The sequence below is a fragment of the Cucumis melo genome, chromosome 6, assembly GCF_025177605.1.
Source record: "Cucumis melo cultivar AY chromosome 6, USDA_Cmelo_AY_1.0, whole genome shotgun sequence".
NCBI classification, from domain to species: Eukaryota; Viridiplantae; Streptophyta; class Magnoliopsida; order Cucurbitales; family Cucurbitaceae; genus Cucumis; species Cucumis melo.
In genome coordinates this window covers 28,011,410-28,038,571 of record NC_066862.1, presented here as the reverse complement: position 1 = coordinate 28,038,571, position 27,162 = coordinate 28,011,410, and the positions used below count along the sequence as shown (strand labels likewise).

The following is a 27,162-nucleotide window of genomic DNA, read 5'->3' as shown; positions in this document are numbered from 1 at the left end:
TTATTATTTCGAATTCCTCTTGGTATAAACGTTTATAATTTTTATGGTGTTTACTATTTTCTACTCGTTATCTCTTTGTTACATTGTTTATTAATTTTTTTAGGATTAAAATGAATCTTCACCTTAAACACAAACTATTATAACTAAAATAATTTTAATAATTTTGCCCATTTAAACTTGTGTTTAAAAGTTGTCTATTGTTAGTTGCTAAGAAAATGTGAGATAGGGATTCACTTACCAAATACAATAATTAAATGAAAAAACAATCAATCAATCATTAATATATATATATATATATATATATATATATATATATATATATATATATATATAGATAGATATATATATATAGATATATTATTCAATTGTTAGTGTTTCTATATCATCATCATTCATCACTATGCCAAGATCCATGACTTGACTTTGTTGATTTTTATCCCCAATGCATTGCTCTTTTAAGGATAAAAATGGGGAATATTTTGATGGATTAGGATGGAGAATTTTGACTCCTTTTTTTCTTTTTTCCTTTCTTTTAAGAATATATGATTGGTATGTAAATTAACGAAGAATCTTGCATGTTGAATTATTCCCTCAAAATTAAAAAGGTGAATAAAAAAAGTAAGATAGACATCGTTTCGTCCACCAACTTAACAATAATTACTATTGAAGTTTACGTATCTTTCGAATAATTTTATCTTTTTATCTTTTTCTACTTTTTGTATACGTAAAGCTTCATTTTTTACTCTATCTCCATATCTTTTCCTCTCAATTTACTTTCTACATAAATCAAATAATAACTTCATTTTTTTTCTTTTTAATCCATAGTTTATAATTATTAAGTAATTTTACGTCAATTACGAACTTACCAACTCCAACATAATAACTCAAAACTTATTAGATCCATTCAATGACCAAATACCGTCTAAACTTTTAAAACGACCCTTTTAACTTTTGTACTTTAAACTTTAAATTAATTAATTTTTATTTACATCTAATTTTGGTTCATTCTAATCATTTATATTTTACAAATGACTATCTTGATAAGTTGAATCCCTACTTACCTTTGAGTGGAACTCCACTAATCTAACTTAAAAACAAATAATATATTACGATGCAAAAAGTATAATAAGCAATTCAATCGTATAAATTAATTAATTTATATAGATGAAATAAGAAGGAAAAGAGGGAGAGAGAGAAAGAGAGTAATTGAAATAATTGATAGAGTAAAAATAAAGAAAGAATTAAAGAGGGGGGGAGGGGGAGTGGAAGAATCATTAAAATGATTGAAACTTCGTAGGATGGGAACCACAATTTTCATAAAGGAAGGAAAGAGCAGAGCACGCCAAGAAAGAGGGCGTTGTCTATTTAATATATATAATAAATATCAAAAAGGTGATTTTGTCTTATTAATGAATGACATGTGAAGTGATGAGATAGAGCAACCGCGTTTGGCACTCTTCTGGTCCCTTCATTTCTTTATACATATATTTGTGTGTTTGTGTAATCTAATCTATGTTATTTGCCTTTTCAACTATCAAAATTATTTTAGGTTTTTATTTAAGCATTACCTACCAAATATGTTTTTTCTTCTTTTTCTTTATGTTCAGTGCTTTCAAGAGTTTTGGAAATATTTATAGATACGTTCAGATTTCACGATCTATCAATAATAGATCACAATAGATTAAAATAAACTTTACGATAATATTATATTGTACCTAGATTGTATATTTTTAAAAAATATTTTGCTATATTTTTCCTCTTTCTTTTAATTTTCAACCCGATTCACTGCATATGTATATATATAAGTTATTAAATATTTCAATGAAAACTGTAAAAATAATCTATCACATGGAAAATTATTATTAAAAATATCCAAAATACATTTAAGTATTTTTTTTTTCATACTTCTCTCCTCGTTTTAATTCCTTATTAATCTTTTTTTTCGTGTGTTTTCTCAATTATGTTCTCATTTTTTACCTTTTTTTTTTTACCCTCACTTTCTATCGTTGTGAGCACTACAAGAAATTTGGCCTTTAATGTCGGTTTAAAACCGACATTAAAGGCCTTTAATGTCACTTGGCGACCGACATCTTTGTGAGCGTTATTAAAGGCCTTTAATGTCGGTTGGGCTTTAATGTCGGTTTATAACCGACATTAAAGGTGTCTTTGATGTCGGTTATAAACCGACATTAAAGACCTTTGATGTCGGTTATAAACCGACATCTTTGAAGGTGTTATTGAAGGTCTTTAATGTCGGTTTATCTTTAATGTCGGTTTATAACCGACATTAAAGCTGTCTTTAATGTCGGTTTATAACCGACATTAAAGATGTCTTTAATGTCGGTTTATAACCGACATTAAAGATGTCTTTAATGTCGGTTTATAACCGACATTAAAGATGTCTTTAATGTCGTTTTTAAACCGACATTAATGTTGCTTAGTGCACATCTTTAATGTCGTTTTTCCACCGACATTAAAGACACATTTAATGTCGTTTTTCCACCGACATTAAAGACACATTTAATGTCGTTTTTAAAGATTCATTTCATGTCGTATTTATAATAGTTTTTATGACGGCAAAACCGATATTATTTGAGTCGAACTACGTCCGGAAATGTTCGTCATCGTATTGTAAAAAATAAAAAAATTGCTTGCACACTAGCTATAATGCCTACTACTCAATGCACACAATAATACCTAATTCACCTGCAATGCACACAATTATACCTAAAATTCCAGCATACACTTCCAACACTTACATATAGTCACATATCAATAAACACAACTATATTCAATACTATAAGTCCAACTACTCCAAATCCTCCAATATATACACTTATATATAATCACACATATCAAACAACACATCCTACCATCCATGGCAAACCAATAGTAAACACCTACAATGCATAAGATCCAACACTAAAATACAAGCACACTTTTCCACACTTCCATATAGAACTACAACAAATACACATCATCCAACACTTACATATTATAAACACAACTATATTCAACACTATAAGTCCAACTACTCCAAATCCTCCAATATATACATAATCACACATATCAAACAACACATCCTACCATCCATGGCAAACCAATAGTAAACACCTACAATGCATAAGATCCAACACTAAAATACAAGCACACTAACGCCATTAAAGATAATATATAAGATCGTGATTTATAAACACAATAGAAGGTTCCTTCACTAACTAAAGTATAGGTACAAACTATCTAACAAACAACAATTAGTACGGGACCACATGCCCTTCAAAAAACTATAGGACTGCCGTCCCCTACAAAAACTTAACTCGACCAACTACTAACCTAACTACAAAAATCAACTACTAACCTAACTACAAAAATCAACTACTAACCTAACTACAAAAAGCAACTACTTACACAAATCTGCTAACAAAAGCTGCCCATTCAGTTCGAATCTCATCAATCTCCTCTTGGCTATATGCATTTTTGGTATTGAACTACACACAAAGAGAAAGATATGGAAAGTATGAGTTTGGATCACAAATTGTAATATGTAAAAAGTTAAAGTAGAAACTTACAAGGTTAGTAATAGAAGTACTAGAATTATGCACTATCTCATGTATGTACTTTTGCACGTAGTACCCGCACCCTACAGAATCCAATTGACGAGGGCACTGCATGTATATCAATTGAATACAAATTAATCTTATGTTTCATAAAAAGTAATAACCTGTAAATGCAAATTACCTTTACAGGTCTCCATTTTGGAGTTGATCGATAGCGTTGTAGATCGTGTTTCGCTTGCCATGTCTTCAACCCTCTAAATATTTTTAAACATTAGAAGACAAGAAAGTTAAATAAGAAGTAATAAAGTAAATACACTTACACATTTATGATTCCATGAATGTCTTCATTGACTTTACTCCGAAGAGAGTCCAAAACATAAACGCAATTTTCACGAAGATCGATAACATGCAACATCCAATGAAAACTACAATAAACAACATCTTCAATGTGAGTACACATTTAAGCTCAATGGAAATATATTAATGTGTTTCTCTTCTTTATTTACCCGGTATTATATGGAATTAGCACTTTCTGTTCCAAGTTAACTGCTTCTAGCTGGTTGGCTAAATTTCTGGATCGAAGATCACGATCTTTGATATGTGACGATATTTTTGATTGGTCAATGACAAAAAAATTCTTTGCACAGTCACATTTATCCCAAAGACATCTAAGTAAAAGCAACCATAGTTAAAATATCAACAAACTAACTACAAAAGTGGTATTGGAGATAAAGATGAGTATAAGTTGTCTACTTACGTAATATACGCTAGTATACACATATAGCCGATTTCAACCATGCCGCAGTAATGCAACAAATCTTCACGAGCTAAATAAACAAATTTGTCACTTCCAAATATGTGCTCGTTCATTGGGATGCGAATCATGTCTACATCCTCCATGTTCTTCATGGCATGTCTATTTAAAAGCTTAATAATGCCGTTAACGTCAGTATAATTTGAAGGGTATACGACATCCTTCCTAGTTGAATGCTCCTATCACAACCAAGGTTCTAAATTCAAAATACATATACAAATAAAATCAAAACTTAAATAGTAAAAAAAAGATACACACTTGTTTGTCATTGATCGTAGAAACAAGCCGACGAGGCCATTCTATAATGTTACCCAATGCTTGATTTAAAGTCTCTATCTTTCCCTTCACTGGATTGGGTATAGTCAAATTTTCTCCCGTAACCACGTCTACTAGAACTTTAACATTGGGACATCCAATGTTATCCTCAACTATCGTGGCTACTGCAACAATATTATTAATGGATCCTATAGACAATTGGCATGGTGTTCCCTTTACAAATATTAAAAGCATAGTTAAGAACAATTGATCCTATATAGTTAAAAAACTAAAAGTGACAACAAAGTCAATTACCTCAACTCCTTTGTTGGTAGGTGTGTCCTCATCGGCATCAAGATCTATATTAATACTTCCAATGGATGACCTCGAGTGATTACTTCTCTTCTTGTCACTTTTGCACCTCGAGTCATCCTCACACATTTTCTCCTTCCCTTTTACTGTCTTGAAATATTGTGATTGAGAGACGAAAGCACCCACGCCTCTTACACGTCCACCGTGCTCCTTGGAACCCAATGCGTCAGTCAAGATGTCCTCATTTTTATTTGTTGCAACTAATTCATCCTATAAAACAATACAAGTATAAAACAATTCATCATCAGTTACGTTAACAAAAGATTATATATTGTAATCATAAGTATACTTACAATCCGAGAGGCGCAATCTCGAGTAGCATCATCAAAATAATCATTATTTTTTCCTTTCCGTGCTTCTTTCCAAAGAGTTGATCGATAGGAAACATCATGCGTTATTTTCTACAACAAAAGATACATAATTAATTAACAACAACATATTAAGATAAATTCTTCAATTTAATTAGAAATACTCACTAGTTCATCGGCAAGATTAGCATATCCCTTACGTGACATGTGGTGATTGTATACGCATTTCGACCTTCTTTCCCTTTGAATACGACTATAATCCTGTACAACGTATTAGTTTGTAGGTAGATATCAAAACAATTCTAATTCCATTGAAAATTTAAACTTATTTACCTCCCATTCTTCACTTAGTCTAGCATCCACAAACGATTCCCAATCTTCTTGATTTATATGAGAATAGATTTTGGGAGGAAACTGCAAGAGTGATGGTTGATCCTTAGACGGAAGTATATACTTCTGAGTTAACGTCGTCTTGAACGTTCGAAACTTTCTTGATGCAGACATAAGTATAGAATGTTTAGCATTGGGTTGTAAATCAAACGACATCTACACAAAAAAAAAAGAAAAGCTTAGTTAAACTTAGAGTGTAAAGCAAACTACATTATATGAAAAACATAACAATAGAACTCATACCGATATACAATCATATATTTTATCTTTTAGCTCATTCGGAACTTCTTTCCAAGAGTTGTATGTGATAGGAATCTGTTGTCGAACGCACACACCAATGTAACTTTGCATTTTCTTAGACGTGGCTCCAACAGGTTGTCCGTGTTCATTAAATTGAATGGGCAACTTTTGTCCAGAATTTCTCACTAAGGCCAACTCAGACATAGTAGTTGGCCCACGTGGAACAAATGATTTCTTTCTTACTTCTGGAAGCATTTCTCTTTCATCCTCACTGCTATCCTCCATCTATGAATCTGCAAAAAATGGAAATACATTAATAAGCAAAGTCAACATACATAAGCATAACAATTATGTTATGAACTTAAACAAAGCAAAGTAATGACATACCATAAATATAGCAGTTATATTACGAACTTTAAACATAAATACATTATAAAGATACCATGCGGATTTACCCCATCTGTGGAAAGAGCAAGACGTAGATTTCTAGGTTCTGACCCAAACTCTGGCCATAAATTGTCTATTTTTTTCCATGATAATGCATCTTTTGGATGTTGTAATAGATCATTCACTTCTCTTTTTCTGTCATGCCACGTCAATAATTTTGATGTTTCTTTGCTTCGAAACATTCTTTCAAATCTTGGAATTGGAGAGAAATACCACATGACTTTCACTGGAACATTCTTAACCTCCTTCTTTGAATTTTTAGGAATCTTCCATCTTGACATACCACAAGAGGGGCATACATTTGCATCGGACAGTTCTTTCCTAAACAAGCAACAATCATTCCTACAAGCATGAATCTTCTCGTACTTCATTCCAAGAGTACACAAAATTTTTTTTGCTTCATAAGTAGAAGTAGGGCATTCGTTGGGAGTAGGTAAGATGTCAGAAATTAATTGTAATAACTCAGTGAAACTCTTATCACTCCATCCAAATTTAGCTTTCAAATTATATAACTTTATCAACGTAGATATTTTGGTAAAATTCGTACAATTAGGATATAATGGTTTCTTGGCATCATCTACAACTTCCTCAAAATTTTCTGACTTGTCATTAAAATAATTATGTGCAGCCTCAAACATTCCAATTGTGTCATCAACGTCATCCTCGTCAATTTCTTCTTTTACACTACTAAAGACACTTTCATTGTTTCTATTTATTGGTAGTGATTCACCATGAAAAATCCATTCTTGATAACTCTGATCGATGCCGTTAAAAAACAAGTGATCTCTAATTGTATTCACATCTAAAGTTTTTGCATTCACACACTTTAAACAAGGACATGCCATGACATTCGACGTCTTTGAATGCTTCAACCCATTTTTAATAAACATCTCAACCCCATAAGCATACTCAGATGACGTTCTATTCTTTTGCATCCACGACTTATCCATATTATATAAGATGCAATTTAATCTACAAAAAAAATCGAGAAAATAACGAAACTAAGTAAACTTAAACTGAACCCACATTCCAAAAACTAACAAGTTCTATATAAACCGAAAAGAAACTACAATAATATTAAGCTAAAATTGTTAGTAAAATGATAAGCATAACTCATCTCACACATATTGTTTATAATATTAAGCTCAAAAGTTAAAACTTTAATATTCTCATCTCATATTTTGCAAGAAAATGAAAAACAACTAAATAGTCATAAAATCAATACTGTTTAATTATTTAATATTTTTGTGAGAATATTGAATCTCTATAAGTTAGCTTTTGAATCCTTGAAAGTTTCCGACACCCAAAACTTGAAAGTGAAGAACACCTCAATACTGTTTTGGGCATATTATAGACTTTGGGCTTTGATGGCTTTTGGACCAAGTAAGTTGGACTAATTAGGATATTTTTAGTAGAAGAATTGCATATATGAGAAATTGAATTCTCTGACATTCCAATTACCATTAAACTGAAACATTCAACTTATAGTGTAATAAACCATTAAGATATCGAATTAAAATTAACTATCAATCAATTACTCCTCACTGCACAAAGTCAATAAACAACAATACGTTAAACAATAGGCCATTAGAATTGTAATTGTTGTCTTATGCACCGAATTACAGTCACGATTAAGGTTTCAGGTTTGGATCCAAAAAAGTCAATCGTAGTTGCAGATGGGATTATTATTAATTATTATGATTATTTTCTGAAAAAGAAAATTTATTCAAAAGCTATGGATGGCCACAAACCTCACCGGAGGCGAAAAAGATCCAGTACGAGAGAAGCAAGCCCCACCTACTTTATTAGTAGTAGTCGGATTAAGATTTAGAGTTATGGTCGAGAAAAATTGAATACGATCTCAAGAGGCAATAATACTTTTTTACTATTATTATTCTTACTTTTTACGACTTGATGGAGCAGCATTGAAGCCTATATAGTAAGTTTTTTGTCAGAATAAGAATGCATCAAAGTAAGGAAAACTGCTAACAAAATCGACAAGCAGGAGCTGCCATTAACCATCCCTTCACTTTTTAACTGACATGTCTTTTTCATTTTATTTTTCCCAAAAAATAAAAAAGGAAAAGGGGGGAAGATAAGCATTTCAAAAATTAAAATTATAGATATTACAAGATGATGATAATATATGGAGAGATAATGAATTTACAAATCATAGTGATGTCCCTTTCATCCTAATCTTTCTACTTCAGAGGTGTTAAACTTAAACCCTATGCTCTTGAAGTCAGATTATATATTCCTAAGAGTAATTAAAAAATCTAGAGATTAAAAATTTTCATTCAATTTAAATAAAAAAAAATATTAAATAATTCGATTACAAGTTTTGTAAATTTCAACATTGAAATGTGTGTTTAATGTGCTATTTTATAGTAAAAGTAAAGGAAGAAGACCAGAATATTCTCACAAAACAATATGAATTTTATGAAATTATAACAGAAGGAACATAAACTACTCCAGGCAGGTCAATACAAACTATACAACTACTCTGATCTTCATATGAATGGAAACGATAAAGAAAGAAAATGCTAGAATGATTATCTAGTTTAATTGACTAATCAAAACTAGAAAGAACCTCACTGATCTTAATATGAAGAGGAAAGATCAAGAAAGAAAATACTAGAATGATTACCTAGTTTAATAGACTAATTAAAACTAGAAAGAACCGTTTCTCAAGCAAAAATAACCACAGATTTGACTTAAAATCTTCAAAGAGGCAGCAATGCAATTACAGATTTCTAGTATTCTATTGATATTTGAACAAAGAATGGTGAAAAACTACAATAATTAATGGTAGCAAACAAATATATCAACTAAACTAACGATGCACACAATAAATTTGAGATAGCCATTGATGTTTTCAAGAGTCAATTGATTACATGATTCCATCATTCCAATCCGTTGAGAAGAATGCATTCCATAATTTCTAAAGAAGATATTTCTGCTCAGCCTACCTAAACTAATGATCGATTGTCCAATACAATGATGCGGAAAATTAGCAGAATATAAAACCTGTCCCTTTAAAATGGTAAAACGTTCAAGACTAAAGGTAAAATACCCAAAAGAATACCCGTAGACTAAAAAATTCCAGGACAAAATAGAACCAAATATGTCAACCAAATCAACATCAATATTAAACCATCACTTAACAGTTACATCATGGCAAGAAACTTTAGTTGTAAGTCTAACAAGTTGGGAGCAAAAAGTGGTTAGATTTTCACCACTCCTTGAATAGCACCGAAAAGTATTCCAAATATGAAACTTTTTCTTGTAACATGCAGAAATATGTTTCTCTGATGAGTAAATACAGAAATATATCCAGACTACTGAATTTAACATCAAAAAGTGTTTGTGGCTGTAGTTAAACTCCACCAAAATCACACACAACGCCATTAAAGACCAAAGAAGGGTAATTAAAAATAAAAACATCCCATGAAAGAGACTGAAATTTCTCCTCTCCTACATGAAATCACTTACAGAAAGGTGAAAGAGACTGAGAGACAAGTTTGCTCACAGAATTGCCCACTAACTTCATCACAAAATTGATAGTTTTCCTAATCTCCCTATCTCTGACGATATATTCATTTCTAACTATGGCTAATGTCCATTCATCTTCAATTAATCTACATTATAATCCCTAATTGATTACTATATAAAGTGGGTATAGAGTACTGTACCTTGGAGTCTTTGTCCCTGTTTCTTTCCAAATGCTTTCTAATCGAGACAACCTTCTTAATCAAATGGTAAAGATCCTCAGGAATCTCCGGAGCAAGCCCTTTTGATAGTAATAAGAAAACACACATTCAATTACCACAACAGCTCAAACCTAAAACTAATACATTGTTAATCTTCCATATATATCCTGGTAACAGCTAAAACCTAAAACTAATACATTAAAATTTCGAATTGATGAACAAGAATGAACAAGTACAATACATTAAAACATGCTAAAAACCCCAAATTAAAATCGCGACCACTTGAAAGAAGATGGAAATTTTACCGTCGCATGTGAGAGGGAGAATGAGAATGTGAGAGGATATTTTTTGTGAACGCGGACGAATTTGATTCCAAGGGTGGCCGAACCTGGTTGCTGGTTGCTGTGAACGCGGACGAGCGGATGAGTTTCTTTAGAAGGAGAGAAATGCGGCCGAATTTGATTCCAAGGGTGGGCGAACAGAACGATTGGAGAAGATAAAAATGGTATCAGCGATAGAAATGGTGGCGTCGATGAAAATGGTGGCGTTGATCGGAGAAGAAATGGATGGGAATCGTTCGGAGAAGAAATGGATGGGAATCGTTCGGAGAAGACGAGAGGGAATGTCGAATGTGATTTCGTATAGCAGCAGACGGTCGAAAAGGTAAAGTAAGAGAGAGAAATGTTATTTTTTCCACAAAAAAAAATTATTAAAAAAAAAAATTAAATGGACCTTTAATGTCGGTGGAAAACCGACATTAAAGTATCTAAATTTATTCAAAAAATAAAAATATTAAAACTAAAATTTAAATGGACCTTTAATGTCGGTTTTCAAAATGGCGGACCTTTAATGTCGCTTTAAAACCGACATTAAAGCTTTGTCTTTAATGTCGGTGGAGAACCGACATTAAAGATCCGCTTTTTCAAAACCGACACCAATGGTCTTTTTTCTTTTTTCCCAAGCGACATTAAAGGCTATATTTGTTCTAGTGGAGGGTTAGAAGTTGCCACAGTTAAGATGTAAGGGTGGGAGACAAGAGATTAGAGAATATATGAGTAAGAGGAAAAAATACGAGGAGAGTATATATGTGTATGTTTTTTAAATCACTTTCCTTGTATTTAAAATTCTAATTTAATATTTTAAAAGTAATTTTCATAACAAAGTGATTCTAATTATTTTAGAATCGTCTACTACATGACATAAACATACAAAAAGAAAAAATGTTAACACTGGTAAAGAATTAGAAAGTTTTAATTTGGAGATAAATATTTTAGTTATCTCAGAAGTCGACAAAATTACTTAAATTGTTCTTATTTTTTCTTTTACAAACTTCTAACTTTAATGTATAGTTCATATTTTAGGTAAGTTGAGTTGGATGAAATTTTAGGACGGTTTATTTATTATAGCCTTTTCTTTTTCATTTTACACTTGTCATAGTGGGCCCTCACCTCATTCTACTCCACCGTCCCCTTTAATGCTTTATCTAACTAAAATTTGCTATTTCCCTACCCTTTCCCCCACCACCTTTAATTATTTATTCCTACTCTCTTTTAAATATAAATATGCATTCTTTTCTATAAAGTCTTATAATAACTTCCCACTACTTTTTTTATTTATTGTTACTCTTAACTTTTTGATATCCATTGTATTTGTATTCATATGTACTTGATAAGTATGAATCCAACTCCACCCAACTTTATGCATTTATTTCCATATATTTATTCTATAATTTACACATAATTAAATACCTTCCATTATGTATTAAAATTGAACGGAATAAAAGTAAGTTTAATTCAACTGCTCAAAAATTTAATCTCAATTTTCACTATTATTGTACTAAAAATATTACTAATCATAAAAATTTTCAATTCGATATATATCTAATAAATGTTTACCATGTATGTATAAAACTAAATGTGATCAAGGTTTAGGTCAAACAAATAAATTTCATTGTAGTAATTAAAATCAACTCTTTTTCTAGAAGTTAATTGTTTCTGCACTATTGTTCTATTAAAAAGTTTGATAAATTAAAGGAATAAGTTGTTAAAAAAAATGTCTTAAGATTAATGTTTAATAAAATAAACTAAACGTAGTTCAACGTGTTAAAAAATATATTATAAATCTCGGCCAAGTGGTTGAGATTCAAAACCTCTTTAATCCTATTTGTACTTGAATTTTATAGAAATGAAATTGAAATCCTAATCTATAAATAAAGATAGTGGTGTAAAACTAAATAGTGACATCCTATTCGTTGTGGTCGTATAAATATATGGAAGATTGATTAACCTAAAACATAGCCTCTTTAACTATATTAAATAAAATACAAAATTATTAAGTTGGGATAATTTACAAAATGTAGCATCAAAAGAAGAAAAGCGAAATTAAAAGTTGAAGAATAATCCATATTCGAAAAGGTCTACTTTACTAGGGGAATTTTTTTAATGATAGTTGTATACTTTTGCTACATATTTACTTAGGGTACATGGTTTTTTATTTTACTTTTATTTTTTATATAAAACAAACCAAACAAAAAATAGTTTTTAAAAACATTTAACAAAGCGGCAAAATATAAATATTTATACTGTATAGAACAATTTCAAAAGTGAAAAAAAATCCACATACCCATAATGAAAAATACCAAAGACAGTCGACTAATATATTTGGTACGCGATCGTTTATTTGACTATTGTTCGGTACACAATCATTTAGATTTGATCGTTTAGATTTGGTTGTTTAGATTTGGATAGCCAAATCAATTTATTTTTTTAATTCTATCGTTCAAATTTTTGTTTAATTTGGTTACGTCATTGTTTAGATTTGACTTAGATCTAAACAATTTTTTTTCAAAATCGATTGTTTAGATTTCTTTACGTGATCGTTTATTTTTATAAGATTATTTGGTATACTATCGTTTAGATTTGGCTAAACGATTTTTTTAAATTTTTTTCGTACACGATTATTTAGATTTATCTACACGGATCATTTATTTTTTTGTACACGATCGTTTAGATTGGGTAGCCAAAATCTAAACGATTTTTTTCAAGATTCTTTATACACGATCTTTAGATTTGGCTGTTTTTCAAATCTAAACAATGTAAAAAAGGATGAAAAGAGAAAACGATAGAAATGGCAGTGAAAAAAAAAAAAAGAAAAAGAAAAAAACAATGGAAAGAAATCACAGCGTAAAGAAAAGACAAAAAAAAATAAGAAAGACAGAGAAAAAAACGGAATGACAAACTTGAAACATTTAAGAAATAACAAACTTCATAGAATTTGTTACACGGACCGTAAATATTTGAATGGTTTGTTATATTTATGAAAATTTACCATATTAAAAAAAAAACTCTAACATTCAAGTTATATTTATATTATCCGATTAAGTTATGTTCCCGTCATTTTACCATATACAAAATTACTGTTTGTTATTGTTATTATTTTAAACAATAAAAAACAACACTACAAACCAACTCATAGTGAACGAGAGAAAGAATTACTATTAGAAAATCCATCTTTTCAAATCAAAGAATCTATCATAAGAGGAAGCTAAAACTAAAGCAGTATCTTTCAGAATGGAACAAAAATAAGAGGAAGATAAAACTACTAAAGCAGTGTCTTTCAGAATGGGACAAAAATTAAAGATATTAGCCACATACCAATATCCTCGATGAAAAAGTCCAACTTAATTAACAAAACACTATTTACTGGTTATTAGATAGTTGTCCTTTTGAAATGAATAATTATCCTTTTCAAAAAAAAAAAAAAAGAATAATTATAATTGTACTTAGCAGAAGAACTCCAAAAGTAAAAAACTTCCCATCAAAAGATTTTTAAAATGATTAAAAAGTACATCTTGATGTTATGGGTTGGCCAAACAAGTTTTCATAAAAAGTTGAAGTTCTAAACTCTTTGGTTAGGTATTTCAGTCCATGAGAGTACCATGATAAATCTTTCATTTTGATGAAAGTCTAACTTTCATATCTATCAATTCAAGAGAAAAAAAAAATGTTATTGTTACTTTGGGTTCAAAATGTGTATTGCATTTCCTTTATTGTTATCAATGGGACCCATTAGACTATGACTCCTAGAGAGGGGACAAACGGATTTTTCTTCTAAAATCTCCACAAAGGTAACATCAAATCCATAGTGATTTTATTGAACTTGAAGTCTAATTTGGGAAGTTCAGTTTTCTTTTAGAAAAAAAAAAGACAAGATGTACAGTTTAATATCTTATGAATTGATGGAATTTGTTAATATATAAACTATAATCCTTAAGTGAAAATAGGAACAATAATGTTATTAATGTTTTATTTTGTTATTAATGGTTTTGTCTCTTGATTGGGCTTAGCCCATTTATTTGGGCCAGTTTACTGAGTGAACCATTCTGTGGGGGCCCTATTTGTAACTAGCCCATAGAATTGTGAGTTATTGTGATAAAAGGACTTAAAGAGTGAGGGGAAAACAAGAGCATAGCTCAAGTCAACTCGGTCAGAAAATTTCTGAACTCGATGAATGACATGAAATTCTAATTTTTTTTATATAAAAAAATCCAACCCAACCGATCCAATTTCTTTTTTTAAAAAAAAGTTATCTCAACCTTCATGTTTGAGTTGGATAATTCAGATTGGTCGGGTTCCTGGATTCTTCTAACACCATCGAGAAACAACTATATTATTATTAAACTTACTAAACTAGAGCTTATTTGGTAGGAAAATTGAAAACTAAGATATTCAATAAAAAGATTAGAGTATCCATATTTCATACATTCTTATATATATATTTTGGGTGCACATTCCAAATTAGTTGATTAAAGATTTTTGTTAAGTGAATGGTCGGAAATCTGCACCAAAATTATTGTAAAAGAAGTTTGTCGTGAGATGATTAGGGTTTAGGGTTTAATATACTGCACAATTGTATGATTGGGTATGATATATTGACTGGCTAGAGGGTCCCCCTATTATTAAAAAAATCTCATCTATTTTTCACAAGGTTTTGGCTATAACACCTTAAATTCTTTCTTTTAAAAATAAAAAATTTTAAAATTTAGAAAATATATCATAATTAACCTTGGAAGGAAGATTTCAATATCATATTGTAGGAAAAGAAATTTTCTAGTAGTAAGAGTTAAAATAGATTGTATTAATATTGATGTGAGTTCTATAGATATTTATAAGGATAAATTCAATGAAGCATGGGAATTTGGTGTTCGAATGATATAGAAAATTTTTGTCAAAAATAGGGATTTGGGGAGGATTGAAAGTTTTGGTGCATGCATGCCTATATTGTACCTATGGCACATGCTAAGGAGGGACCTCCCCACCTTAATTTTCCTCACCAACAGCGACTTATCAGTTTCTCAAACTAATTCTCTAATTCAAAAGCCGCATCTTTAGTTCCGACTTCTGACCATCCCAATTTTGACCCTTATCATAGGCCATGTTTTTGGATTTGCCGCCTCAGCACATAAGTTTTTGGGATAGGGTTTCAAATTTCACACTAAATTAAACTTAATTCGAATTCAATTTTCTTTCTCTCTCTTTTTCTCCTTTTCTTGGTATACTTTTGGACTTCTAACTTCTAAAAAAATCGAACTGAATGGATAGCATATATATCTAGGGTTTAGTATATATAGCAAGGAAAAGTACGTAGCCTAGAATTAAACCTATTCGCTTTTTGAGTTTCAGCCACCTCCCTTGCTCTCTCAAAACACCTTAACGTCCTCCATTGCCATATTCGTCACGCCACTACCCTCGCAGTTGCGATGCAATGACGAACACCTGTTGCACAACTCCCTCTTACATTCTCTTTTTCTAGTTTTGATTCCCTAGCTAACGAACACCTAAAGAAGAAATCGAACCAAGTGGACAAAATCGATTGATTATGTGCAAATAGGACCTTGGTTCAATTTTGGTTAAATAATATTTTATTCGCTCAAAACCGAACTACCCTAATTCTAGGAATGAATTGGTCTCCATCTATATATATAAATATATAAGCCCTACTTCATTCAATAGAGCTAGATATGATGTAATATTTTTATTCTTGTTTCAATTACTTTCAAGTGATATATTTTTCGAAAGGTATGCAAAAGAAAAGAAAAGGATAATATGATTATTATTTATTTGAACCCCTATAATCAGACCATATTATAAAAGTTCATAAACCAAACCCAATCCATATTGATTGATTGAGTTGTTGAGATTAGGGTTGAGGATTACCGGTTAAATTGGAGATGATGATTTCGGAAGCAGACCATAGACGTTCAGCTAAGTGCGCTGATTTGGTATTGGATTCACAGTTTCCTTGTTCATTGCAATCCTCAAAATATTTTCCATTCACATTTTCCACTTTCCGATGCGTGGCTACGTAACAACTTGTCGCTGCACTTTGAGGAATTGTCTTCAACAACTTTGATTTGGACGCCATAAAGAAAATCAAATCTGTATTCTCATTCAAAATCAATCATTCTTATATGCGATTTAGATTGTTTGATTTAATTTCCATGTAGAAGATGGTTTAATTTGATGGTCTGTAATATACCTTTTAAGAAGCCTTCACGATCTCTGTTCAAATTTGTTCTCACAACTCCCGGATGAACACAGTTTACCGTAACATTTGCCTTCATTTCCTGTTTTCGATTTTCTCAGTATTCAACCCGAATGTGAAATCGTTTCATGAAAATCGCAATGATTATGATCTATGGAAGAAAACCTGGAGTCTATGAGCTAGTTGAACGGTGTGCAAGAGATTTGCGAGCTTGGAGAACGAATATGCGCGTGTCGCATCGTACTCTCTGCTTTGAATGATTATCAGAATCACTATGATCAGAGCGCCATTAATGCATAAGGAAAGCCGAATTAATCGTACCTGTTGTTGTTGTTGTTGTTCCGGCTTATTTGGCTGAGATATTCGAATATGTCGCCGGAAAACCAGCTGTGGATGTTGGACGTCACATTCACTATTCGGCCTTGGATTCCTGTCGATTTCGCCGTTTCTATCATCTTGTTCAACAGAAGTTTCGTCAAGAGAAAATGACCTGCATTTATTGATTTGATCGATTCGATCAGTTATGGTGAAAGGCCTCACGATTAAAGGAGATGATCAGAATAAATTTGTTCTGTTTGTAATGTTCTTGCCTAGATAATTAGTAGCGAAGGTCATTTCAATTCCGTCTTCCGAAGTTGCATGTTCGTAACAGAACCTGCCTGCGTTGTTTCTGGAAATTACAAAACGCGAAACTGAGTTTGAGTTTTCTTCGATCAACTAAATGTCGTGTGTTCATTCTATTCAATAACGGAGTGAAACTAGCGATGTATTTAGATGAATTACATGAGAAGATTAAGAGGCAAATTTAAGGCCTCGAATTCGGAGACGAAGTTCATGACGGAATTCAGAGAGCTAAGATCGAGAACCATCACCGTGATTCGTGAATAATCAAAACATTCCAATTCCGATACGATTCTCGCTTTCGCTTCTTCGGCTGCTTTTAAATTGCGAGCCGGAATGACGATCCTTGCGCCACGCTTAGCTAAGACTCTCGCCGTCTCCTCTCCGATTCCCGACGTCGCTCCTGCGCCAAAATTTGTTAGCGAGAGAATTCAAAAAATATATATATAAAAAATCGGAGTTGAGATAAAAGAACCTGTGACTATGGCAGTGATGGAGTTGAGATGAGTAGACGATTGAGTGACTTCTTCGGCGGTGGAATTGGAGCTGTAGCCGCTTGCTCCGGCGGAACCGACGAGGTACTTGAGCATTTCAAGCATGGAAATGGAAAGAGAGGCAGAGACTTTTGGGAGACGTTATGAGTTTTTTGGTTTGGGGAATATGAAATCAAAATAAAAATATAATTTTATTGTTATTGTTGTTATTATTATTATTATTATTATTATTATTATTATTATTATTATTATGATTGATAAGGAAAATTTTGTAATCTATTTGTAGGGGAAAATAAAAGGGAATAAATGTAGTGATTGAACTGAAAACAAATCCACCCTGTAAACGAAACTTAGTTTTTTCTGTTTTGGCGTTTGCTATATTTGTAATTAAATCTACATTTTTATGAAAAATACTTAAGAGATAATTAAAAGTGTATTAACCCTCCCAAAATTGTCAAATCATAATTTATTATATGGCTAATTTATTTTTTTTCAAAATATTTTAATATTTTTGAACGTGAATTAGAGAGATGAGATAGAGAAAGATCGATGATGTTCGGAATGAACCTAAGTATTATTCTGAATTTTTCTTTTTTTTGAAGCGTCTAGGTTTTATTCCATAACATTCTTATTAATATTAATTGATGATAATAATTTATAGCGGCATTTTGAAATAGATGAATTATTATGGATAGAAAAAAAAAGTTAGAACTATATACAAAATATTACAAAAAGAAATCAAATAGTTTACAGAGAATTGTATAGATTTTGCTATATTTTGTAAATAGTTTTAATTTTTTGTGTTGTATTTGAAAATTGTACTTGAAATGTTCGACCCAAAATATCAATGTCTATTTTTAAATCAAAATATCCATTGACGTTTATCGATAATAGACATTTTGACTCATTATGCTATATTTTGGTTTATTATACCAAAATATCCATCGATAGATATTGATAAAATTCTTCGATATATATCATTGATAGAATCTGAAATTTTGTTATATTTTGTAAATATTTCCAACGGTTATATCATTTACGATAATTTTTCTCAGTAGTTACCATATAGCAATATAAAATTAAAATATCATTAATTAAATTTAGGGATTAATTAGCTATGTATAAGTTACAACAAAATTTTACATAATAGGACAAATATATGGAGGCTTTTAAATATAAAATAAGAGGCGAGTCAAACTATGTATAAGTTACAACAAAATTTTCTACATTTCTTACCGTTTAGATAGAGTCTATCAGTAATAAAAACTAATTAATCTATCACATGAATAGGTACGAATAAAAGTCTATCTCTGATAGAATCGATAAAAGTTTATTGTTGATTATAATACAAGTTTATCATTAACAAAGGTTGATAAAAGTTTACGGTTATTAGATAATTAATGTTATATTAACCTTGTATGGCAAGTACTAACTAAGCATGCATTAATATATGGTTGTTGTTACGTGTGGGACAAAATAAACATAAATAAATAAAAATGTAGTGGAGCTTCAAACCTTTTGTCCATCTAAAGTAAGAAATTAGGTCAATAGGGATGTAGAACATTATTGGACGGTTGGGAGATCGTAATTAGGAATGTGTTATGTAGTATAATTCAAAATTCATGTTTAGATATCGAATGTTTTGTGTTTGATTTGTGTTACTAATTAAATTTCTTTTGTTTCTTTCTACAATTTTCGACACAACTTTTTTCTACCGTTTATATATTTTACAATCTCATTTTCGTTTCGTTCTCAACTCCTCACCATCTCAATATTATTCCCCTTCCCCTCCTCCTCCGCCCCCTTCTTCTCCTTTACAGCTACAATAACCAACTCTATCTACTATAAATACTATTTAAAAATCTTCAATTAATCACAATGAACACTATTTTAAAACCGTTCATTTCCTATGGTTTTTACAATTTGCTATATTTTTTTTATTATTTGCTATAATGTTTACTATTTCATTCTCAAACTAAAACAATCTACATCATAAATAACACACACTATTATGACCCAAACTAAAAAAATCTACACATAAAACACAAACTATTATAATTCAACTATAATAACCTACTACTCCTTACCTTAAACGACGACCTCTAAACAAGTAAAAGAAAAGTATCGATGAGAGAAATTTAGGTCATGTTTATCCATTTGTAATAAAAATTGGTGTAAACATGATGGGATACTGTTGATAGATCCAATCATATTTGCCCATGTTGGTGCTTTTTTCTACAATTTCATTCTTTGTTTTATTAAGATTTTGCTAAAACTATATGAGTTATTCTTGAATATAAGAGAATGAACTAAAATGTTTACAAATATAGCAAAATATCAGATGATATAACTGATATAAACAATGCGATAGACCATTGTTATCTGTTACTGATAACCAGTAAAATTTTGTTATATTTGTAAATATTTTTTAACAATTTTATTATTTAAAACACTAATCGTCCAAACCATTGCGAAGGTGAATTCATACACTTTTATTCTACCAAATTAGTAATCGTTACCATCTCCTTACCCATTTACAAATTTGATGAACACGAATACGAAGGTGTTATTATAGTTAATTCTCATATTAAATAAAAATGTTTATACATTGCTAGAAATATTTTCAATATTCATACAAATCCCTATTGATTAATTATAATGAATAACAATTTTTAGAATAATTATTAAATATGTACCAATATACTCTTATGGTTTATCAGTAATAGACCAACATTTACTACATGGTCTATCAGTGATGGACTCCTATCATTAATAGATTTTGCTATATTTGCAATTTTTTTAAAATGTTGCTATATACTTAATTATTTTGAATATAATTACTACATTTACAACTATCTCATTCCTAGAAATCATGTTGGTCCAAAAGTGGTAAATTTAGGTCAAGTTTTAGTTACAAAGATTCAAGGCCCAGCCCAAATGCTATGAACTGAGCCCACTTTGCTCAAATAAAGAGCAGCAGTGACTTTATATATATATATATATATATATATATATATATATATATATATATATATATATATATATATATATATATAATAACAAATAGAATACAAAAGCTCTAAACTAAATGACTTTTTATATTTAAAAAATCATAATAAAAACGATAATAACAAAATGTTAATTTTCTTCGATAAATTTGTTTAAAATGTTTAAATATCTATTAGAAAAACAACAATTTATCCATGTCCATACAACTTAAATGATTAAGACATATATTCTATATATTAAAAAAAGACATAAATTCGAACCTTCATCTTCAAACGTTTTAAGCTAATATAAATAAATAAAAACAACTTAACCATATATCAAATTAAATAAGAAAAAGGGGATCACGACTAAATCACGAACCATATTATTCTTTTCATCTTTATTTAGAGATCTCCGTCACTTAAAAAGTCTACTATCAACAAATAATTACTAGTCATAAATTCACAGTATTTTCACGGTCATTTTCATCCAACTGTCTTCTCAAATAATTTCTCTTATACAAATTGTCAAGTTGTTAGCGATGACAATTACAAACATTTATGCTCAGAAGATCCATATAGTTTTAAATTAAAAAAAAAAATTACAAGTGTTAGCTCCAATTACTCCCATAAACTTTGAGACGTTTGGCCCAAGGGTTATTACTATAGGGTTGGGTTGGGGGAAGAACTATCATAACCCTCGTTTTAGGGTTATCATAACCCCTTTTCCCTCTCTCTCTTTCTTATTAAACCTTTTTCAACTCCCCTTAATCCTATTTCTTCAACTCTCCTATAAAACTACTTTTTCAAACTTTTTCCCCAAAACACATATTATGACAAAATATGTTATGAGTTCTACAATAATCGTAAGAATTAGATCCATAAATGATAAAAATAAAAATTAAATCTCAAACTTACGTAATAAATACGAATTTGACGGTTGAGTTTAGCTTAAGGGTATAATCGTAATTATAAACCTAGAAAAAAAAGAGAAGAATAATAATAATTAAAAAAAAAAGAAAATGAAAGGGGAGGAGAGAGAGAGGAGGAAAAGGACAAAAAGAAGAGGAGGATGACGTAAAATATAACATCATTGATAAAATTTGAGGTTAGAAGAAAAGAAGAAAGGAAGTGAGAGAGAGAGAGGACATAATTCCGCGCGGCTCTAATCTCAGGGCAATATTATTATTTATTATTAATAATTATTGGAATAGTTTGTATAAAAATAAATAAAAATAGTAATTAGAAAAAGGATGATGATGATGATGATGATGATGATGATGATGATGATGAATGGCGTGGCAGTAGGATGCGTATGGGGACCACAGGTGGTCCGGTAGGGCGGCCCACACTCGAACACTCCTCTGAACCGCCCCCCTTTTTTTGTCACCTAAATAACCGGCAGTTCTTCCCCCTCAAAATTACCGCACACAAATCATTTTCTTTCTTCTTCTTTTTCTTCTTCTTCTTCTTTTTTTTTTCTTTTTTGTTTTACTCTTTTAATTAATTTAATTTACATTTCGATTTCGGTTAATTTTTCAAATATTAAATCTATCGTCTCTCCTTTTTTAAAATATAATTGTAAATGAATTTAGCCTCAAAATTAAAACGTTTTATTGATATAAAATGAATTAAAATATTTATAAATTTTGAGTTATCGATTTTAATATCAATATTTTATTTATGATTTTTAGGATTTATCCTTTTTTTTTGGAAATAATTATGTATATTTAAAAAGAATTTAATAAATTTACCGATAGATATCTGAATTAAGAAGTACAATTTTGTTGTTTTAGAAGTAAATTGTTATGCTAATAAAAAGTTTAGAAATAAAATGTGTTTTTTAACTTAAATTTTTAAGTTAAATCACAAAGTTGGTATAAGGGTAGTCTTTTTAATTTAGTAATTGTGTAATGAATTACTTTTTGCTTTCTATTTTAGCCTAGTGTATTTAAAAAATGAGTTATTTGATAGAAAATTGTGGTGGTTTACTGCACTCAAAATAGTTTTAGAAGGATATTTTAAATAACTTTTTTTTTTTTATCAAAATAGTTTAAATAAAATCAAAATTTCAAATATGATTTAGGTATGAATTAAAAAATAATATATATTAAATATATGTCATATGTTTATGTATTAGATTTACACGTTTGATAAGAGTTTTTTTTCTTTCAATTATTTAAGGCTTAATTTTATCTAACTATAGAAGGTCGATTAATCTCAATCATGCATTTCGAATGATTTTATATTTCTAGAATATAAATATTTATAGATTTGATATGTACTTACGAAATATAATTCTGGACACAAGTGTGGTGCTCAGTCCACCATAAGTTGAAGTTTAAATTAGTAATGAACATAGTTAGTTGTTAAACTGAAATGGGTAAATATTACATAAGTTTAATGTGACTGACATATCTCCTTAGTTACACTCTCGAGTTGTTCCATGTATTCTCTTTGTTGTATTATTATAAAACCCTATTTATGTTTGCTTGCAAATATTGAGATCGGTCGTACGATCAAGCACGTAACGAGTTTTATTACATCTTTTGGGAGTTGGATTGATCCCAGCTCGATTATGAGAGTCTTGAGATCATCAACCTCTCCTTTTCAACACTAAGGCTCGTCAAATATTGTGTGTCATAATGGATGGACCTTACACTTTGAACGTCGACATCATATAGGTTAAAGTGAATACTTATATTTTATTTTATTTTATTAATCAATTGGACCATTATATTACTAACCAAAATAATTATTTTGTTATTAAGATTTGAAATTGAATGGAAAAAAAAATAGATATTTAAGAATTTAATTAAAGGGCAAAATCTTAATAGTTACAAAATCAAATTTCAGATTTAAAACTTTCTAAAAGTTTTCAATATGTCATTTGGGATTAATTTTTGTCCATAAAAGACAAAAAGGTTTGAATTAATTGGGATTTTAATGATGTTGACTTAAAAATAAAGGACAAAAATGAGTTTTCCTTTTTAATTTGAAATGATACTTTTTCTGTTTTCATTAAAAACAAAAGTTTTCCTAATAATTTTCTTTTTCTTTCTTTTTTCTTTTTGGCTATCCAATTTGGATTCAATGTGTCAATCAAAATTCAAATTCAACACATAAATATTAATATAGTTTTCATATAATTATGTAATTTTTTTTTTACATTTTCAAACATATATTTACCCAATATAACAATTTTTCAATTGCAAATCATTTTCTTTTTTATATATAAAAATAAACTCAATGGAATTAAAATTAATATATAATTGTTCATAAACAAGGATTGTTTTTCTTTCTTAAGAAGGAATAATGTTTTTATCGTAGATGTGATCTTATAAAGTTATCACACTCATTTGTGTCCCACAACATGGTGCATTTTTCGTAATTTTTTTATTTCCTTAAATTAAATAGCCGATTATACTATATCATATTTTGCATGTTCAAAATGTATTGTTATTGCTATATATGTGTGAGTGGCTATCTCTTTTTAGTATGTTATTAACTAAGTGTTGATGCATGTGTCTAAAACATTGGTTGCACTAACAAGCGTTTGGTACGTATTCAACAAATTTTAAATTGTCTAAATATATGTGATACGCTATTTTGATATCGACACGGTACCCAAAGCAAGAAGTTTGATGTTTCTTTGTATATTATCAACTAAAATATTCAAACATTTCAAACTAGATATAGCTTATTAACAAATATGTTTACTAATTAGGTCACTATCTTAAGGTTTTGACATGAATTAATTATTATTCATCTATTGTTTTATATATACTAGTAAAAGACACGTGCATGACATGTATAATGTGTAGCTTTAGATTATAATAAATATTACATGTATATGTTTAGGTTGTGCTAAATTTAAATGTACGAATTTCAAAATCTAATAGAATTAGATGTACATGGAAGAAGTTACAATAATTAAATTAAAATATAAGAATATAAATGTAAGACTTGCATATATCAAAAAAAGAATTTATTTATAAAAAATATTTTTTTTGTACAATTTGAAGGTAACTTATTGTCACCTATGGGTTTTCCAAACTTTTGTTGTGTTCATTGAAATTTTTCTAGATAGTGCAACATAACGTTATCCATGAGAAAACACATTTTTTAGGAAAATATATTTCAACATAATTAGGAATTGTTTGTCTTTGTGTTTTGTTAATTGTCATTGCAAAGCATAAATGAATGGAGAATTGTTTTCTCTCGAACTTGAATGAATATCCATTGTCATTTTGGTGGGCTTAATGGTATTCGTGGAAGAAAAACTTGTTTTCCTGCATGATCGATCACTCACTACTATTTCATCATATATAATATTTTTGCTAAATGATTGACATACCAATCTTGTCCCATTACACAATCCATTGGATGGATCCAAATTTCTCAATAACAATGTTGGTAAAAAAAATCAAAGAAGCATTTTATATAATAGAAAAAAAAAATGTTACAAAAATTTTTCAACTTTAAAGTCTTAAATTTGTATCGTTAATTAGAACTAATAAGATATTTGATTTGTAACTAATTTCTAAAATATAAATGAAAAACCATTTGCATTCCAACTCTTCGCATCTTACATACTTTAATTCCCCTGACCTTAAGTATAATTAATTCAAAAATTAGTGGGAGATAGTGTGTCTTTTATAATTATATATATTACAAAAAATAAAATAAAAATGAATTTACCATAAAACCAAAAAATCATTTAGAACATAGAACTAAACTCAAGAGTATAATGAAAAGAAAAAAGTTTCTCCACGTTGAGGCTTTTATATATACTATAAATATCTAGAAATTGTCAAAAATAGAAAAATTGATAAAATATTTACAATTAAAATTAAGTGTAATTAATTTTATCTTTAGTGATTTTTTTTTATAGATCGTAAATAGCCTTTATTGTTTTATTTTTGAAAAAAAAAAACCCTTATATATATATATAATCACATCCTTAGAAGAAGAAGTAGGGCGAGAAATAAATAACTTTTATTTCTCATGCTTTTAACTATGAAGGCAAAGATGAAGAAGCAAGATTTCAATCTTATGAACTCAATTGATTAAGACATATATTATCGACTAAGAAATTCAAAGCTAGAGCATTTAGTCGAAATTGTAAGTAATTAAGTTAACCCGAATATAGTTTAATGAGTAAAAATATTGACTAAAGCATAGTTCAATTGATTAGGACATATATCATCGACTAAGAAATTCGAAACAAGAGTATTATTGAATAAGTATCTTAACCCACTAATTAAGTCAACCTAAATATAGTTTAACTAATCAAAGATATTATATTTATACCTTGTAAGCTTCCAAAAAATTGAGTGGTTGAAATTAGATATGACTTGTTGAAGCTAGAAAAAGGAAATATATTTGAATTGGTGGGAGGGACAAAGTGACTTGATTTAGAGAGAATGTGAATATCTATGAGAGAGAGAGAGAGAGAGGAATATGGTCCAAAAGAGAGAATGTGGGAGAAATAGAATATTAGTATAGTGTTATTGAGGTAGCTTTTTTTGTAGTTAAAGGTGTGGGGGGGAGAAGAAGGGCCACACACACTTGGTTTTTGTATGTTTTGGATTTGGATTGATGTGGTGTGTGTTGAAAAATGGTGTGTCCTTCCTATAAAAATTAAAAACCCTAGAGATCAAAGGAATGAGACCACATTTTTCATCTCCTTTTCATTCTACTAATCCCTAAATATACCAACAAAAACATCCCCCAATAACTTTATGATAGTGACAAAATTGAAATAATGAAAATGTACTTTAATTTAATTTCATGCTACAATTTTAAATAAATAAATAAATATATATATATATATATATACATATATATATATGTGCGAATCTCAATTTCTATCTTAAAAGTTGATGGTTCAATCCCCACTCCTAAAAACTATTGAAGGAAGAAATTTAAAGTTATATATTTGAAAAATCTTATTTAATTTATAACTTATCTTAATAAAAAATTTTTCGAATTCCAGATTTCGACAAAACTTGTAATTAGATATTAAACCTATTTGATCCTCATGAATGGATTTGAAAGTTATTTTCTCTCTAATTTTTTTAGTAAGCGAACTTGTGACTTTTCTTTATCACTATATCAACGAGATGGTTCTTTATAAATGCGATATAATATTAGTGGGTTTTCAATAATATGAGCAAATTTTCATCTTTTCTTGTCGAGTAATATAGAAAGGTCTAATTTTTCGTTTTGAGTGTGGTAGGAGTAGGACTTTGGGGTTAGAGAATGTTTTGTTTAGGTGAATGGTCTAAATTAATTCCTCTATAAAAGTTTAGAGAGTAAGTTCATATAATTGTTGACTTAATATTTTAATTATTACAAATAGAAAGTATAGGATTATAATTAATTAATTTGTTTCATTTTCTTCTATAATTTATTAATTCAA

The 27,162-nt window shown here is 29.5% G+C and overlaps 1 protein-coding gene and 1 long non-coding RNA gene across 2 annotated transcripts; both read right to left on the bottom strand.

The window, feature by feature from the left end:
- Positions 1-3,305: 3,305 nt before the first annotated feature.
- LOC127149944 (uncharacterized) lies at positions 3,306-3,898 on the bottom strand. The gene is made up of 3 exons (XR_007821818.1): positions 3,739-3,898; positions 3,570-3,665; positions 3,306-3,488 (listed from the first exon to the last, which is right to left on the bottom strand). It is a non-coding gene; the product is annotated as an uncharacterized LOC127149944 (long non-coding RNA).
- A 12,283-nt stretch (positions 3,899-16,181) lies between these two features.
- On the bottom strand, positions 16,182-17,907 carry LOC103491110 (short-chain dehydrogenase TIC 32 B, chloroplastic-like). Its single transcript, XM_008450940.3, has 7 exons — positions 17,733-17,907; positions 17,420-17,660; positions 17,227-17,306; positions 16,958-17,126; positions 16,802-16,883; positions 16,631-16,718; positions 16,182-16,530 (listed from the first exon to the last, which is right to left on the bottom strand). The coding sequence occupies exons 1-7, from the start codon at positions 17,854-17,856 to the stop codon at positions 16,292-16,294; spliced, it is 1,023 nt and encodes a 340-aa protein (XP_008449162.2). The 5' UTR covers positions 17,857-17,907; the 3' UTR covers positions 16,182-16,291.
- Positions 17,908-27,162: the final 9,255 nt, after the last annotated feature.